The 13,982-nt window shown below is 39.9% G+C and overlaps 1 protein-coding gene across 4 annotated transcripts in view; it reads left to right on the forward strand.

Moving 5' to 3' along the window:
- caprin1b (cell cycle associated protein 1b) overlaps positions 1-13,982 on the forward strand; it is a 129,387-nt gene that overhangs the window by 98,588 nt on the left and 16,817 nt on the right. For all 4 annotated transcript variants that reach the window (XM_059652135.1, XM_048545233.2, XM_048545234.2 and 1 more), the window contains one exon: positions 4,637-4,840. In XM_059652135.1, the coding sequence (XP_059508118.1) occupies positions 4,637-4,840 (204 nt within the window). The remainder of the gene's footprint in view (positions 1-4,636; positions 4,841-13,982) is intronic.

Genomic DNA, 13,982 nt, shown 5'->3' on the forward strand with positions numbered 1-13,982 from the left:
AGTTGAGTACACTTTAATATCAGCAGGTTCATTTGCCAGTCATTCCATTTTCAGTTGTGGTTTAATCACAGTCATATATTGCCCTGAGGAAAGGCTATGCTGTGCAGTCTGTCAATGTTGAATGAAAGTATTGTGTGACATGATGACAGCTCCATCTTTAAGGAACTGCTGGGTCAGGGTTTGTGATCTGCAAAGATTCTTGTGCTGCTATTTCTGATTGTCTATATATGTGCCCACAATTTGCTGTCCAAATTGTAATGCTGTTGGAAAATATGGCAGTTCTTGCATTTGAAATATAAGTTTTGATGCTGAATAACTTATTATCAGAAATACTCAAGTTTAAGTTTCAACTTTCACTATTTTGGTTGCAAGGACATATCAGTAAATCAGCTCAAGAATTTGTAATTGTTTAGAATTAACTTAATACAAGTGCCACAGCGCTACTTTGGGCACATGAAATTAAGTTGATTAATGGACTTGTCAAAACATATTTGTGCATATCAAAGAAAATACAGCTCGTGCATTCTGTTTTTTGGTTGAATGTATGGAAAGCTCTGGGCATTTGTCAGGCAGGCTGTCTGTATCATGTATAACTTTAATCATAACTGATTGTCGCAGATTAAAGCATTAGTTGGACAGCAGCTTGCATGCCGCTTTACAGGAAAGATGATTGGAAGGGACAGACTCAACAGATTTATGAGGATGTAGCCAGAAATGGGAAATCTCTGAAGTTTTCTATGGAATTCAGAAGCCTGAGGGGAAATTTTATGGAGTTAGATAGAATTGAAGAGTTCAGATAAGAGTTGATAGTAAGAATGTATTGCTGTTAGCAGAGGGTGCATACTCTTGAGCAATTGGTAAAACCAGTGGACAGTTGTGATCTTTTCATTTGGAAGGCACTTGACCTGACTACCTTTTTAAACACTTGTAGAGACAGCCACATGTCATTCTAAAATACTACCAAATGCACTTGAAGTGCTCAAGCCATCAAAATTATAGAGTAGTACCAGGAACTATTCTTCAGATGGCACAATGGGATGGTGGCCTTACTTATGCACGTTTTCTCTATTTCCATGACTTTTTATTGGTGCTACATTAAACTGGTATCTAAATGTGTCATTTTTCATTTCACCTTGATATTTTTTGTACTTTGTACTGCAGTGAATGAAAGGAAAAGTAAAAAATGTTCGAGGTGCCAGAAATCTGAAACAAAAGCACACCAAGGCTCAGGCTGTAAAGAGGAAAAAAATAGTTTCATATTCCAGTTGCAACTTTTATCAGGAGTGAAAGAGGAAGAAAGCTTGAATCTGTGCTTTGGATGTGGCTGTTTTCTTTCCTTTGCAGAGTTTTCTTTGCCTTCTGTTCTTTCTTCCAATCTGAAACTCTTCAACTTGGTTCCATATTAACCAACAGCAAAATGTGTTTCTAAAGGACATTTAGCACAATAAAATGTCTACATGGCACTTCACAGATTTATGAATCACTTCTGACGTTGCACAAGATGTTGGGACAAAAGCTTGTTCAAGGAGGTAGCTTTCAAGAAGTTCTTAGAAGGATTAAAGAGTTTGGAGAGGGAACTTCAGAGTTTGGGGCCAAGACAGTTGAAGACACCAATCTCAAATGATGGCGCAGTTAAAATCAGGAACGGTCAAGTTGAGAATGAATCCAAGAGAGGGACCTCTGATTTTTAAGGCGAGCAGAAATTATAGTGTTCGGGAGGAATGAGGCCATTTGGTTTAAAATCAAGGATGAGAATTTTAAATGAGAGGAATTCCTTATCAGTGACTCGAGTTGATAGGTGAGTGGGAATGGTGCAGGTAAGTACACAGGCAGCTGAGGTTTGGATCATTTCCTGTTTATAGAACATAACAGCACAGTACAGGCCCTTCGGCCCTCGATGTTGTGCCGACCTGTCATAACGATCTGAAGCCCGTCTAACCTACACTATTCCATGTACGTCCATATGCTTATCCAGATTGCTTATGGCAGATTGAATTTAGGATCCTGGCTATGAGTTCATTGAGTGAATATTCCAAGTCTGTAGATCACTAAGGAAGGGATGGGGACTTTAAAAGCAAATGAGCTGAGGCCGGTGCAGGTGATGCTGTAAAATTTGAAATCATGGTGGTGTGATATGTGGTTTGAAGTATACCTTGGTGTCAGTTAAGACATCAAAGTTTGCACTGTGCTTTAAAGCTGAAGTGTTTCCAGTGAGGTCAGTTGCTCCGAAACTGAATTTGTAGACAAGCATGAACACAACTTCTATTGTCTGACTGATGATTGAGTTTAGATTGAAGAGGTAACAGCTGGATTGAATTTGTCCAGTTTCGTGTAATTTGTCAATTAGATTGTGTATAGATGCTGATGTTACAGGCAAACTGAGAAAGTTTGACTAAGGACACTGTTTTGGAGCACAGTCTTAAAGCGCTGTCAGGGGCCTTCAGTTAGTCCTGCTGGAATGATTTGTTGATACTTTCAGTGCTGCCATGGCTTATTAAGAGGCAAATGGCTTCTGAATGAAGGTTGTCCAGAATATCTGATTCTCCTCCTCATTTTTTGAGTCTGAGTATGGGTAGTTTATTCACTCATAATCTTAGACTACTTGATAGAAAATTCTGGCCTGCCATCTGTTAAAGGGTGTCCCCCACAAATTCTCATTTTTTGTGATCTTTGTTTTTGTCTTAAACAGTTGTGTTCAGTTTCAGTATTTCTAGTTGTTGAGTTTAAAGCTCTTAAGTTTGCTCTAAGTTATTTAGTCTTCTACATCAACAGTCCTGACACTTCTGTTATGTTCTGAGATTTTTTTCTGCCTGCTTTTGGCATGAGATAAATTGACTGATACCTGCTGTGATCATTGGCCATTAAATGCTAGAACTGTTTGTGGCTGAATTTCGGGATGTCTCCTCATGGTTGTCGCCCACTACTTTCAGTCCAGGCTGAGAGAGTGCTGAAAGATTTTCAAACTTCATACCAAAAGTAGAAGTGGGGCGTGATGGAGTTGGTTAACATTATGGTTTCAAAACTTTTTTGATAGAGTGAAGTTTTGAAACAATTGTGCGGTATAGGAAGTCACCTTCCCTAAGACACTGCACAAACATCTCATTGGTTACTGTCGATGTGCCAACTTGATAGCTAATATCGTGATGCTCTTGGCCACTGAATTGAGTGTAGTTTGAATTGAGAAACTGTGTGGTTTCTCGTCACAGAACTGGATGATATCACCAGACTGATGAAAATGGTTGTAGTGGGATTTAATGTTAAAACGTTGAATCTATGCAGTTGTGTGATTTCATCCTGTGAGCCACAGCGAAGACATTCTGAGCTTTGGTCATATTTTTCACTTCCTTAAAATTTTAAAATGAACTGGATATTCTGTCATTGACAGAATCCTTGGAATAGGAGCGCATTGAACCCCTGAAGCCTGTTATGTTCAGTTACATCATGGTGCTGTGTTTCTGAACTGTGGTTCTACCCTGTAATACCCTTCCCATTCATAAGTACATGAACCCCAGTGAAGCATTTACAATTGATCTAGACTCAAGCAGAAGCAGATTTAAGGTCAAAAGAAGCAATGGCAGTAAAAGGATGGCTCAAGACTGGTTAAGAATTGGAACGCCTTGCATGACTCTGTGGTGGAGACAGGATCTGTTGAGACTTTGAAAAGTAACTGATCATCTGAGGAGTTGAAATGTGCAAATCTGCTGGGGGCGGGGTTGAAAAGGCCCATCAAAGTGGCACGTGGCGAATTGCTCCTTCAGTGAGCCAGTGCAGCATAAGGACATCCTGTGTGCAGTAACCATTCCATGATTCAGTATTTGGGCTAAGTGGGAAGAGAGCTAAGCATACATTTTGTTGGGCAAGATCGTTATTTCAGCCATGGACAAGTTAACAGCAACATTTACAAATTTGTGCAATTAAATCACTCATTTGGGGGAAGGGAAAGAAATTTTACTGCATACCCTTAATTCATTTAATTAAGAAACATCAAAATAACAATGATGTGGAAAACCGTAATGTTAGTTATGTTTTTGTTTGGTTCATGGACAGGTTTAGGACCAGAGGGCCTGGTCTCAGTATAAACAGGTGCCAATTTAACACTTGAGATGAGGAGGAATTTCTTCAGAGGGTTGAGAGACTTTGGAACTCCTTGGCACAGAGAGCTGTTGGGGCAAAGCCCTTTTTTTTTCAATGCTGAAATAGATTCTTGATCGTTACTCAGAGAATCAAGGTTCGCAGGGAAAGAGGAGGCAAGTGGACTTGAGGCATGTCAGATAATCCCACTGAAGGGTAGAACAGGCTTGAGAGGCCAATGGCCTGCTCCTGTTCCTATTTGAAATGGTCTTATGATCTTATGGAAGATTCTAAATTTATGCTATCGTTTATGGAGGAGGTAATTTCTAGCGTCATCTCTGAAAGGCTTAACTCTCCCACCAAGGAATTAATTCTGCTTTATCTGCCTGATCCAATCTTTAAGTTCATTTAAACCAATTTTAAATATATTTTATTAAAGCCATTCATGTTTTACACAATGAATGAAATTAGTCACATAGTTCCTTTTTAGTTCTGTTTTAGAGACTTGTAGATTTTATTTTAAATTACATGGTACTGAGCTGCTATTTATTTCTTCCCTGCCTAGTGGTTAGCCCTTACCATGCATCTCAAGACCAAACACACCCTGCTGGAGCAACACATCAGCAACTATCTCAGCAGCCTCAACAGAATACAGGCTTTGCACGTACAGGACAGGCTTTCTACAACAGCAGGGGTGTGTCACGTGGTGGCCCACGCAACGCACGAGGAGGAATGAATGGCTATCGTGGACCTGCTAATGGATTCAGAGGTAGGAAATAACAGCTTTGAGTCTTCTGAATTAGACTTTGCATAAATTAGACAAATTAGAAAAAAAGCATTCTGATTTTTAAACAAAAACATTTTCATGTATAATGTGCAAATATTGGTCTGGAATTTGCGGTAGCAGGTCATCTAAGAGGACCTGTTAATTAAAGCTATGTTTGCACCCTTCTGTTCATAAATATGTGCAAGAAGGTGCTGAAACTGCAACCCGACCTTGGTCCAGTGATGGAAGAAGGTTCATTGAAACGTGAGTGAACGGGGCTCTAAATAGGTTATATCCTTAATGAGGTTCAAGTTCTGTGAAAAGGGTTGAACCCAATAACAAGTCAGATCAAGAAGCATGGCTAGAAAAGAAAAACAAGACTGGACTTACAGAGGTAAAATGGCATAAGTACAAATTAGTTTTCTTCTTTAAAAATAAAATCGACCTTTGTAAAAGCCTGAAAAGTTCAAACTTAAACATAATGTTAACTTACAGTGCCAGCAAGGTTGATGGTCAATGATTAACATTATATTAAAAGACACTGTTGATGACTGATTAGTACTTTGAATATCTGTGGTAGATTAGTTTGCTGAACAGATACAGCCATGGTATTCAGTACTTGTCAGTAGTGAAACAGAAATATAATTTTTCACCAAACTAAGAATGGAGTGGTCCAGCTCGGTATCTTAGGGATATTTGCATTTAACTATAAGACTGTTCTTTGCCTGAAGTCGCTATGTTTTTTCATTAAAGGACCAGAACCACTATTTGGGGAAACAAGATAAATGAGTATTAAATCAGAGATTTAAGCAGATGAATGCATGGCTGGATTGATAATGTCGGGGAGAGAGATTTAGATTCCTGAGACATTCGGATCAGTTCTAGGCGAGTTGGAATCTGTACAAGTCCAACGGACTGCACCAAAATGAATCCGGATTAACTTTGTTGTTGGTTTGCTTCTGTTGTTGGACACAATTTAAGTTAATGTGGCAGATATGTTGGGAAGAAGGAGGTAGCATAAGAGAGGAAAACCAAGGTGCACAAAAGACTGGGAAAAACGGATAACATTAGTTGAATTAGGTTATGTGTATGGCGGGGAGTATACAGACTAAATTACTGCGTGTTTCTCAATGCGCATCAAGCAGGAAGTAAGATTAATGACATGCAGGTGCAGATAGCCACACAGTAATACAATGTTGTGTCTGTGATGGAGACCAGGGCAGGACCGTGTATGTACTGTAGGCAGGAAGACTGGGAATGGGGTAGAATGATAACATTGATTAGGGAGAATGTTATGATGTTGGACAGACTTGTGTATCCCAAAGGAACCTTGGATGGAATCTATTTGGCTATAGTTTTGGAAGAAGATGCAAGAATGTGAAGTAGTTGCAATGAAGGGAATTTTATCTGAACCTCAGATGGAATTGTCAGGTAGAAGAAAAGGGAGAGGCAAGAATTAAAAACGGCATGCTAGAAAAACAGTTCTGGCATCATCTGTGGGCAGAGAAAAACAGTTAATGCTTCAAATCTAATATTACTCCCTGATTGTGTAAGATAAAGGTGTGTTTATGGCAGATGAGTGTTGGATGAGAAAAACTAGAAGCAGGCTGATTGTAGAAGGTTCCAAGCAGAGTAGATAAAGCAAGTAACAACGCAGAAAGAGCCCATTTAAGAAGAGACTGGCAGCTAACCTGAAAGGAAACCTAGAAGCCTCCTATAAGCCAGTGATGTCATGGTAAACTTACTAACCATTTCTTTTAAATTCACATCCGAATTGTTTACGTAAATGACTAACAACAGCAGACCCAGCACTGATCACCTGCCTCCACTCTGAAAAACAAACCTCCACGACCACCTTCTGTTTCGTACAATCGACCCATTTTTGGATCCACTTGACAAGTTCTCTTAAATTCCATATGATCTAACTTTACTAAAGTCTACCATGCAGAACCTTGTCAAAGGCTTTATTAAAGTCTATCTGCTCAGAAAGATCTGGACAACATTTGGGTGTGGCTGACAAGTTGCAAATAACATTACCGTGCACTGCTGTGCTGTGAATGTCCATCCACGGTAATAAAATTTTAACCATCTCCCCGTGACACTGAGTGGCGTTAACATGGCTCACTCCTGCACTATCAACATTCTGAAGGTTGCCTTTTGCCAGAATTAGAACATGCCCGATCATGTAAATACTGTGGCTGCCAGAACATGGCAGAAGCTAGGAATCCTGCAGTGAAAACTCACTTCTTGACTTCAGTGTTTATCGAGCATCTACAAAACACAAAGTCTGTGATGGAAAATTCTCCATTGATCTGGTGAGCACAGCTGCAGTAGTACTCAAAGCGTGATACATTGTTGAAAACATGTATGGTTAGTATTCTCTCTAATTTTCTTTTTGGCTGTGTGAGCCTCGAAGGTGTTTGTGCAGCAGTGGCTTTCAGAACTAGAACCGAGTGCTGCTATCAGCTGATGATGCTAATTGCCATGCACAGATCCTTGGAGTGGCTGTACTTCCACACAACTTAGAGGGGATATTATGATTGTTGGCTTCAGATTTTAAAGTACGAATGGATGTGGTTATGTTCTGTGAAGGTTTTTTCCCAAAAGCTTAAAGTTCATTTGGAGCAGTGACCTAAATATGAGTTCCAAGACATTATGTGACTGATTGCCTGGGAGAACCTCTGTGGTGTTAATTAATACAGTGTGTATATTGCAGTTTATGACCAGCACGGTAAGGGCTATTAGGGCAGTTAATTTGAAGACTTTCTGTTCTAAACTCAAACTAGAATTCAGCTCAGATGGTAGAACAGTTTCTCAAAGCAGAAAATCAAGCCATTTCAGGGTAGTCACTTCCCTGAGATGAAGTGTTTGTTGTTGAGCTTCTGAGCCAGTAGAGTTTGGATAGAAATCTTCAAATTGGTAGAACTGAGAAAGTTCAAGCTCTCAGAATTCTGTCAAAGGACTTGGAAATAAATCCACAAAAATAAACAACCTCAACAATCCAAAGGAAAACAACAGGAAAACTACAGTGTGAAAATTTAGAAAGCTGTGACAGTGAAATTGCTCTGAAATTGTGTCTTTTAACATAGTGATGAGAAATGGCTGCCATGTTTTGATGTCTGTGTTTAAGATCTTTAGCTGGCCTCCCTGTTTTTCCTGTGTCCCCCTCTTCTTTCTTTTTTTGTTTTCTTTGTGTCATAAACTTGTGTTGTGTTGCTGAAGAACATTTGCAGTTGTTGTGAAGATAGAATCATGTAATTTTACAAGACCGGAAGAGACAATTTGACCCATCATGTCTGTACTGGATCCTGAAAGAGCAATCCAGCAGGTCCAACTGCAGCCCTAACTCCATTGCCCTCTAACTTAATCGCTTCCAAATATATCCAGCTCTCTTTTGAAACCTCCTGTGAAACCTCCTATCCTGAAATTGTGATCCCTCGTTACTGACAAAGGGAAACAAATCCTTCTCACCCTGCTCACCCTGTCCAAATTATTCGTAATGTTGAAAACATCAATCAGCTAAGGTCAGAAATCACACAATACTAGGTTATAGTCCAATAGGTTATATATCCAACATGACACCAGATTATAATCCAATTGGAACACAAAAGAAGGACTGCAGCTCCAAAAACTTGTGTTTTCAAATAAACTTGTTGGACTATACCCTGGTGTCATGTTATTTATAACCGTACCTATCCCAGTCCAACACCTGCGCCTCTACATCAATAAGATAAGCCCTTAACCTTCCCTCCTCCAAGGAGAAGAAGCCCAATCTCTCTCATCTTTCCTTGTATCGAAAGTTCCTCAATCCTAATATCAGGAACAGCAACTCATATTCCACTTGGGAACCCTGCAGCCCAATGGTATCAATGTGGACTTCACGAGCTTCAAAATGTCCCGCCCCCTGCTGCAGCCCAAAACCAGCCCTGCTCGTCCATGCCTCCGTAACCTGTCCTTCCTCCCACCTCAAGCCCCACCCCCATCTCTTACCTACTAACCTTGTCCTGCCCCCTTAACCCATCTGTGCTCGCTGGACTGACCTGTCTCCTCCCTATCTCCCCACCTACACTCACCTTTACTGGCTCCAGACCTGCCTCTTTGACATGTCTGTCTCCTCTCCACCTATCTTCTCCTTTATCCATCTTCTATCCACCTCCCCCTCTCTCCCTATTTATTTCAGATCCCCCTTCCCCTTCCCCATTTCTGAAGAAGAGTCTAGGCCCAAAACATCAGCTTTCCTGATCCGCAGATGCTTCTTGCCCTGCTATGTTCATCCAGCTCGACACCTTGTTACTTCACCATTCTAGTATATCTCCTTTGTACTGTCTCCAGGGCTTTAGCATCCTTCATTAAATCAGGTACACAGAACTGACCACATACTGCAAATGTAGTCTGATTTGTAGAGGTGTAGCATCACTTTCCTTGCTTTTACACTGCCTCTATTTGTCAACCCAAGAACCTTAAAAGCTTTCTTAACACATGTTTCACCTTACCCAGCCACCTCTAAGGAGTCGTGCATATGAAACCCAAGACCCCACTGCTGATGCACTGTCCTCAAAGTTGTACCACTGAGCCTGTATTGTCTCAAGTTGCTTCATCAAAATGCATTATCTCCTGCTTCTCTGCATTGAAATTCATTTGCCAGGTGCCTACCCACTTGACAAACTAGTCACTGTCCCTCCGAATTCGCTCACTATCATCTTAACAATTCACTTGTGTCCCTAACTTAATATCACATGCAAGTATTGAGACTTTGCCCTCAATACCCATCTCTAAATCATTTATATAAATTGGAAAAAGCCCAGGTCCTAACACCAATCCCTGGGAACACCACTTTTCAACTTGCCCCCAATCTGAGAAACGCCCACCTATTCCTACCCTCTGTTTCCTATTTCTTAGCCAACTTCTAATCTATGCCGCTGAGGACCCATCAATCCCAAACATTTCTAATTTGCTAACCTACCTGCTATGTGGCACCATATCACATGTTTTCTGAAAGTCCAAATATCCAACAATATATAATGAGATAGCCACAGTACTACCCACTTCCACTACTTGTGTCACTATGTCGAAGAACTCGTTTAAATTTGTCAGACGTGAGTCCACTTGACAAAGCCGTGTTGGCAGTCTGATGTTAACTTATTTTTCTTGAAGAGTACATTTACCTGATCCCGTGATGTGGCCTCCACCAGCTTTCGCACTTTTGATGTCCACCTGACAGGTCTGTAGTTTCCTAGATTATCCTTTGTCCTTTTCTTAAACAATGGTTCATATTTGCGATCATCCAGTCCCCATTAATATTGTGTTCAGAGAGGCCTGGAAAATTTGTATTGATGGGTCCCCAATTTACTCCTTTAACTGTCTCAGTAATCTGGAATGCCACCAGCCATTTTAGCACTTTTTTAAAAATCTATCACTGTATCACCACTCTATACTTCTTATCTTTCACATTTAATGTATTTTTGAAGAACTTTTTACTATTTGTTTTCGTGCAGCCTGCCATTCTTTTCTCATGCTTCCTCTTCGTCTTCCATATTCCAATCTTAGCCTCACTCCTGCATTGGAGATACTCTTCCAGATTCTATTGCTATTATTCTGGTATGCAATCCATGGCCTTGTTTTACTTCCTTATTTCCTCATCATTCAGGGTACTGTAGATTTGGATAACCTGTATTTATTTCTCATGGATATGTACCTAACTTTCACCCTATTCATCTCCCTTTTGAAAATCTCCCATTTTTCCATCTGTTTTATCCACTAAAAAGCATTTCCAATCAGCATGCTGCATTTGAACTTTTAGACCTTTAACATCTGTTTTTCAGTCTGGAATCTTGACCATGGACTGATTTTTTTTGTTTGTTGTTTGTTTGTTTGTTTATAAATCTTATTCCAAATTAGTATTGAAACTTATCATGTCATGATGGCTAATTTTTAAATTCTCCCCCATTTTGACGTTTTCCATTGAGTCTGCCTTATTTTCTAAGACCAGATTCAGCACCCTAAGGTAATTGAAATCACCAACTATCAGAGGTCCATTTGTCTTGCAGATTTCCGTAATCTGCTTAAAAATGGTCTCTTCTATTTGTGAACTTTATGGAGTGTCACCAGACTCAATGTTAAGTCTGCTTTCTTCTCAAAAATTAGATGTGTGATCTGTAAGCCAGATCTCACTGTGGCGTCCACCTTTTAAAGTATTACCATCGGTCCCTATCACAATAGTATCAGCTTGGCAGAAATCTATCAAGTGAAGCTTTTGCTTCTACCATTGGTTCACAATGGTAGCAGATCATATTGCAAAAATCTAACCTTCAGTAACTCTATATAAAGCTCTTTAAACACCTTCCGAATCTGTGAGTGCTGCAACCTAGAAGGACCAGGCCAGCAGACACATGGGAACACCGTCTGAAAGAGACTCTGAGCCACATCCATCCTGATTTGGAATTATATCACTATTTCTCTTGGCCATTCTTAGCAGCACTGTAAGTGTATCAATTAGCGACAGTTAAGTCACTTGACCTGTAAGGAATTCCAGTACAGATTTGTTAATAGAACATCTTGTATAACTAAATTTCCTAAGTCATAGAGTCATACAGCTCAGAAACAGACCCTTCGGTCCAACTTGTCCTTGCCAACCAGACATTTCAATCTGACTTTGTTGTTTGCTAACATTTGGTCCAAATTCCCCCCAACCCTTCCTTTTCACATACTCATCCAGATGCCTTTTAAATGTTGTGATTGTACTCTTCTCTGCCACTTCCTCTGGTAAGCTCATTACATACACACACTGTCCTCTGAATGAAAAAGTTGCCATTTAGAACCCTTTTAAATCTTTCCTTCCTCACCTTAAGCCAATGCCGTCCAGTTTTGGACTCCCTTATCCTGGTAATAAAGATCCTAGCTATTTACTCTATCAATGCCCCTCATGATTTTATAAATCTCTATATGGTCACTTCTTAGCCTCTGATGCACCAGGGAAGGTAGACCCAGTCTATTCGACCTCTTCATATAACTCAAACTCTGCAGTTGTGGCAACGTCCTTGTAAACCTTTTGTGCACTCTCTTGAGTTTAACAAAATCCCTCCAATAGAATGGTGACCAGAATTGGATGCAGTATGCTAAAAATAGCCTCACCAGTGTCCTGTTCAGCCGCAACATGACATCTGAACTCCTATACAGAATGCACTGACCAATAAAGGCAAGCATGCGAAATGTTTCACCAACCTGTCTACCTGTAGCTCTAGTTTCAAGGAACTATGCAACTGCACTTGGTCTCTTTGTCCAGCAGTACTCCTCGGAGACTTACCATTAACTGTATTAAAATATTTATGGTGATTGCATACAATACATGACAAATCACACAAGACAATTCTTTTGCAACGTTTTTATCTAGGGTAGCTTAAAACGTTAAGACATGTTATATTATATTCCACTGGTTATTGCTTCATGGAGCCAGCACCAATATATTTGAACATGAAATGAACTCCGGAGTAATAAAACCCCAAGATTTATATCAAAGAACCAAAGCTCAGTTTTTGCTTCAGTAACTGGACCCTGGATGTGAGAAGTGATGTTGATCTGTTGTTTAAGAACTGAAATAAATTTGTCATGCAATACTTGACTAAAACCACAAACCAATTAAATGAAAATGACAGCTGTGTCGTTAATATGAAATTGACTGATTGATGGAAAGCTTTGTGTCTGAAGGAAGATTTATAGTGGAGTTACCCACGGATCAGGTTCGGAACACATATCCTGGCAGTATGTGTGAATAATGTAGACTTGTGTACAGTGAGCAAGTTCAGAATTTGCTGACAATATTTAACTTGACAAGTACTCTGAACCACGAAAATATTATATACTTTCAAAATGACAGCTTGATGAAATGAATAATAATGAGAAGATGTTTAACACAAAGAACACAGATAGCAGAAAATAGAGAACAATTCTAAAGGGCAGAGGGACCTCGATGTATGCATGCATAACTGATTGAAGATCACTAATTGGGCTAATTGAGGCAGTGGTTAATAAAGCGTACCAATGTGCACTTTATTTAAAGCAACAAAGAATACAAAAACAAGCAAGTCATTTTTAACTTGTTTTCATACCTTGGTTTGGCCTGACCTGGAATATTGTGTCCACTGTTACAAGCAGACTCTAGCTTTGGTTCCCCAAATTTGTTTTATTTCCAGACAAGATACCTTAAATTGATAAGCTCCCAATGAGGAAGGATGAACTGGCTTCCCTTTTTTATGCCCCTCGATTTATCGCAACAGGCCACTTTTAAAAAGGTTCCCTTCCATTGTGGATACCTTTCTCCTGCACTTAAAAAAAAGTTATATCTTAAGACAAAGGAGCAGAAATTAGGCGATTCAGCCTCCCAGTCCTATTATCCACATTCTCCCCATAACCTTTGATCCCCTGAACAGGTCAAGAACCTGTTGATTTCTGTCTTAAATATACTCAATGACCTAGTCTCCTCAGACTTCTGTAGCAACAAATTTCACAGATTCACTATTCTCTGGCAAAATAAGTTTCTCCTCATCTCTGTTCTAAAGGGTCTTCCCTTTAACTCTAAGGCTGTGCACTTGGGTCCTTGTCTCTTTTGCTAATGGAAACATTTTGCCAATGTCTACTCTATTCTGTTCTGCGCGCGCGCGCGCACACACACACACAGCAGATTAGTTTACGACTCATTAATGTAGAATTGATAGTATGATGTTAACAATAGTGTTGATGTTCAGAGTTGAATAGTAACTTCTAAGATTTTGGCTTTGTAGGTTGATTAAAATTCATGTGTCCTGGTTCCTTTTGACAGAGTAGTTAGCAACATGGATTCAATGTGTTGCCTTTTCCCTTGCTCTATCTGCTGTGCAATGGTGCTTTGTGGCTGTTCATAAAGCTGTGACCTGCATAGCACACAAGTCCACACACTAAGATTGTCAGTCCAGTATCTCTTAGACCAGAGTTGAAGCCCACTTTATCCCTATTTTTGAAAAATCTTTGGCAGGGTAAAACACAAACCTGTCTGTTGGCTGCTTGCTGACATGCGGTTGGGTATTCATCCTCAGAAGTTTCCCAGACTCTGTATAGATGTGATAATCCAGAATTCCAATCAACACCGCCGTTGATTTTTGCATCCGTCATC

The sequence above is a fragment of the Stegostoma tigrinum genome, chromosome 17 (assembly GCF_030684315.1).
Source record: "Stegostoma tigrinum isolate sSteTig4 chromosome 17, sSteTig4.hap1, whole genome shotgun sequence".
NCBI lineage: Eukaryota > Metazoa > Chordata > Chondrichthyes > Orectolobiformes > Stegostomatidae > Stegostoma > Stegostoma tigrinum.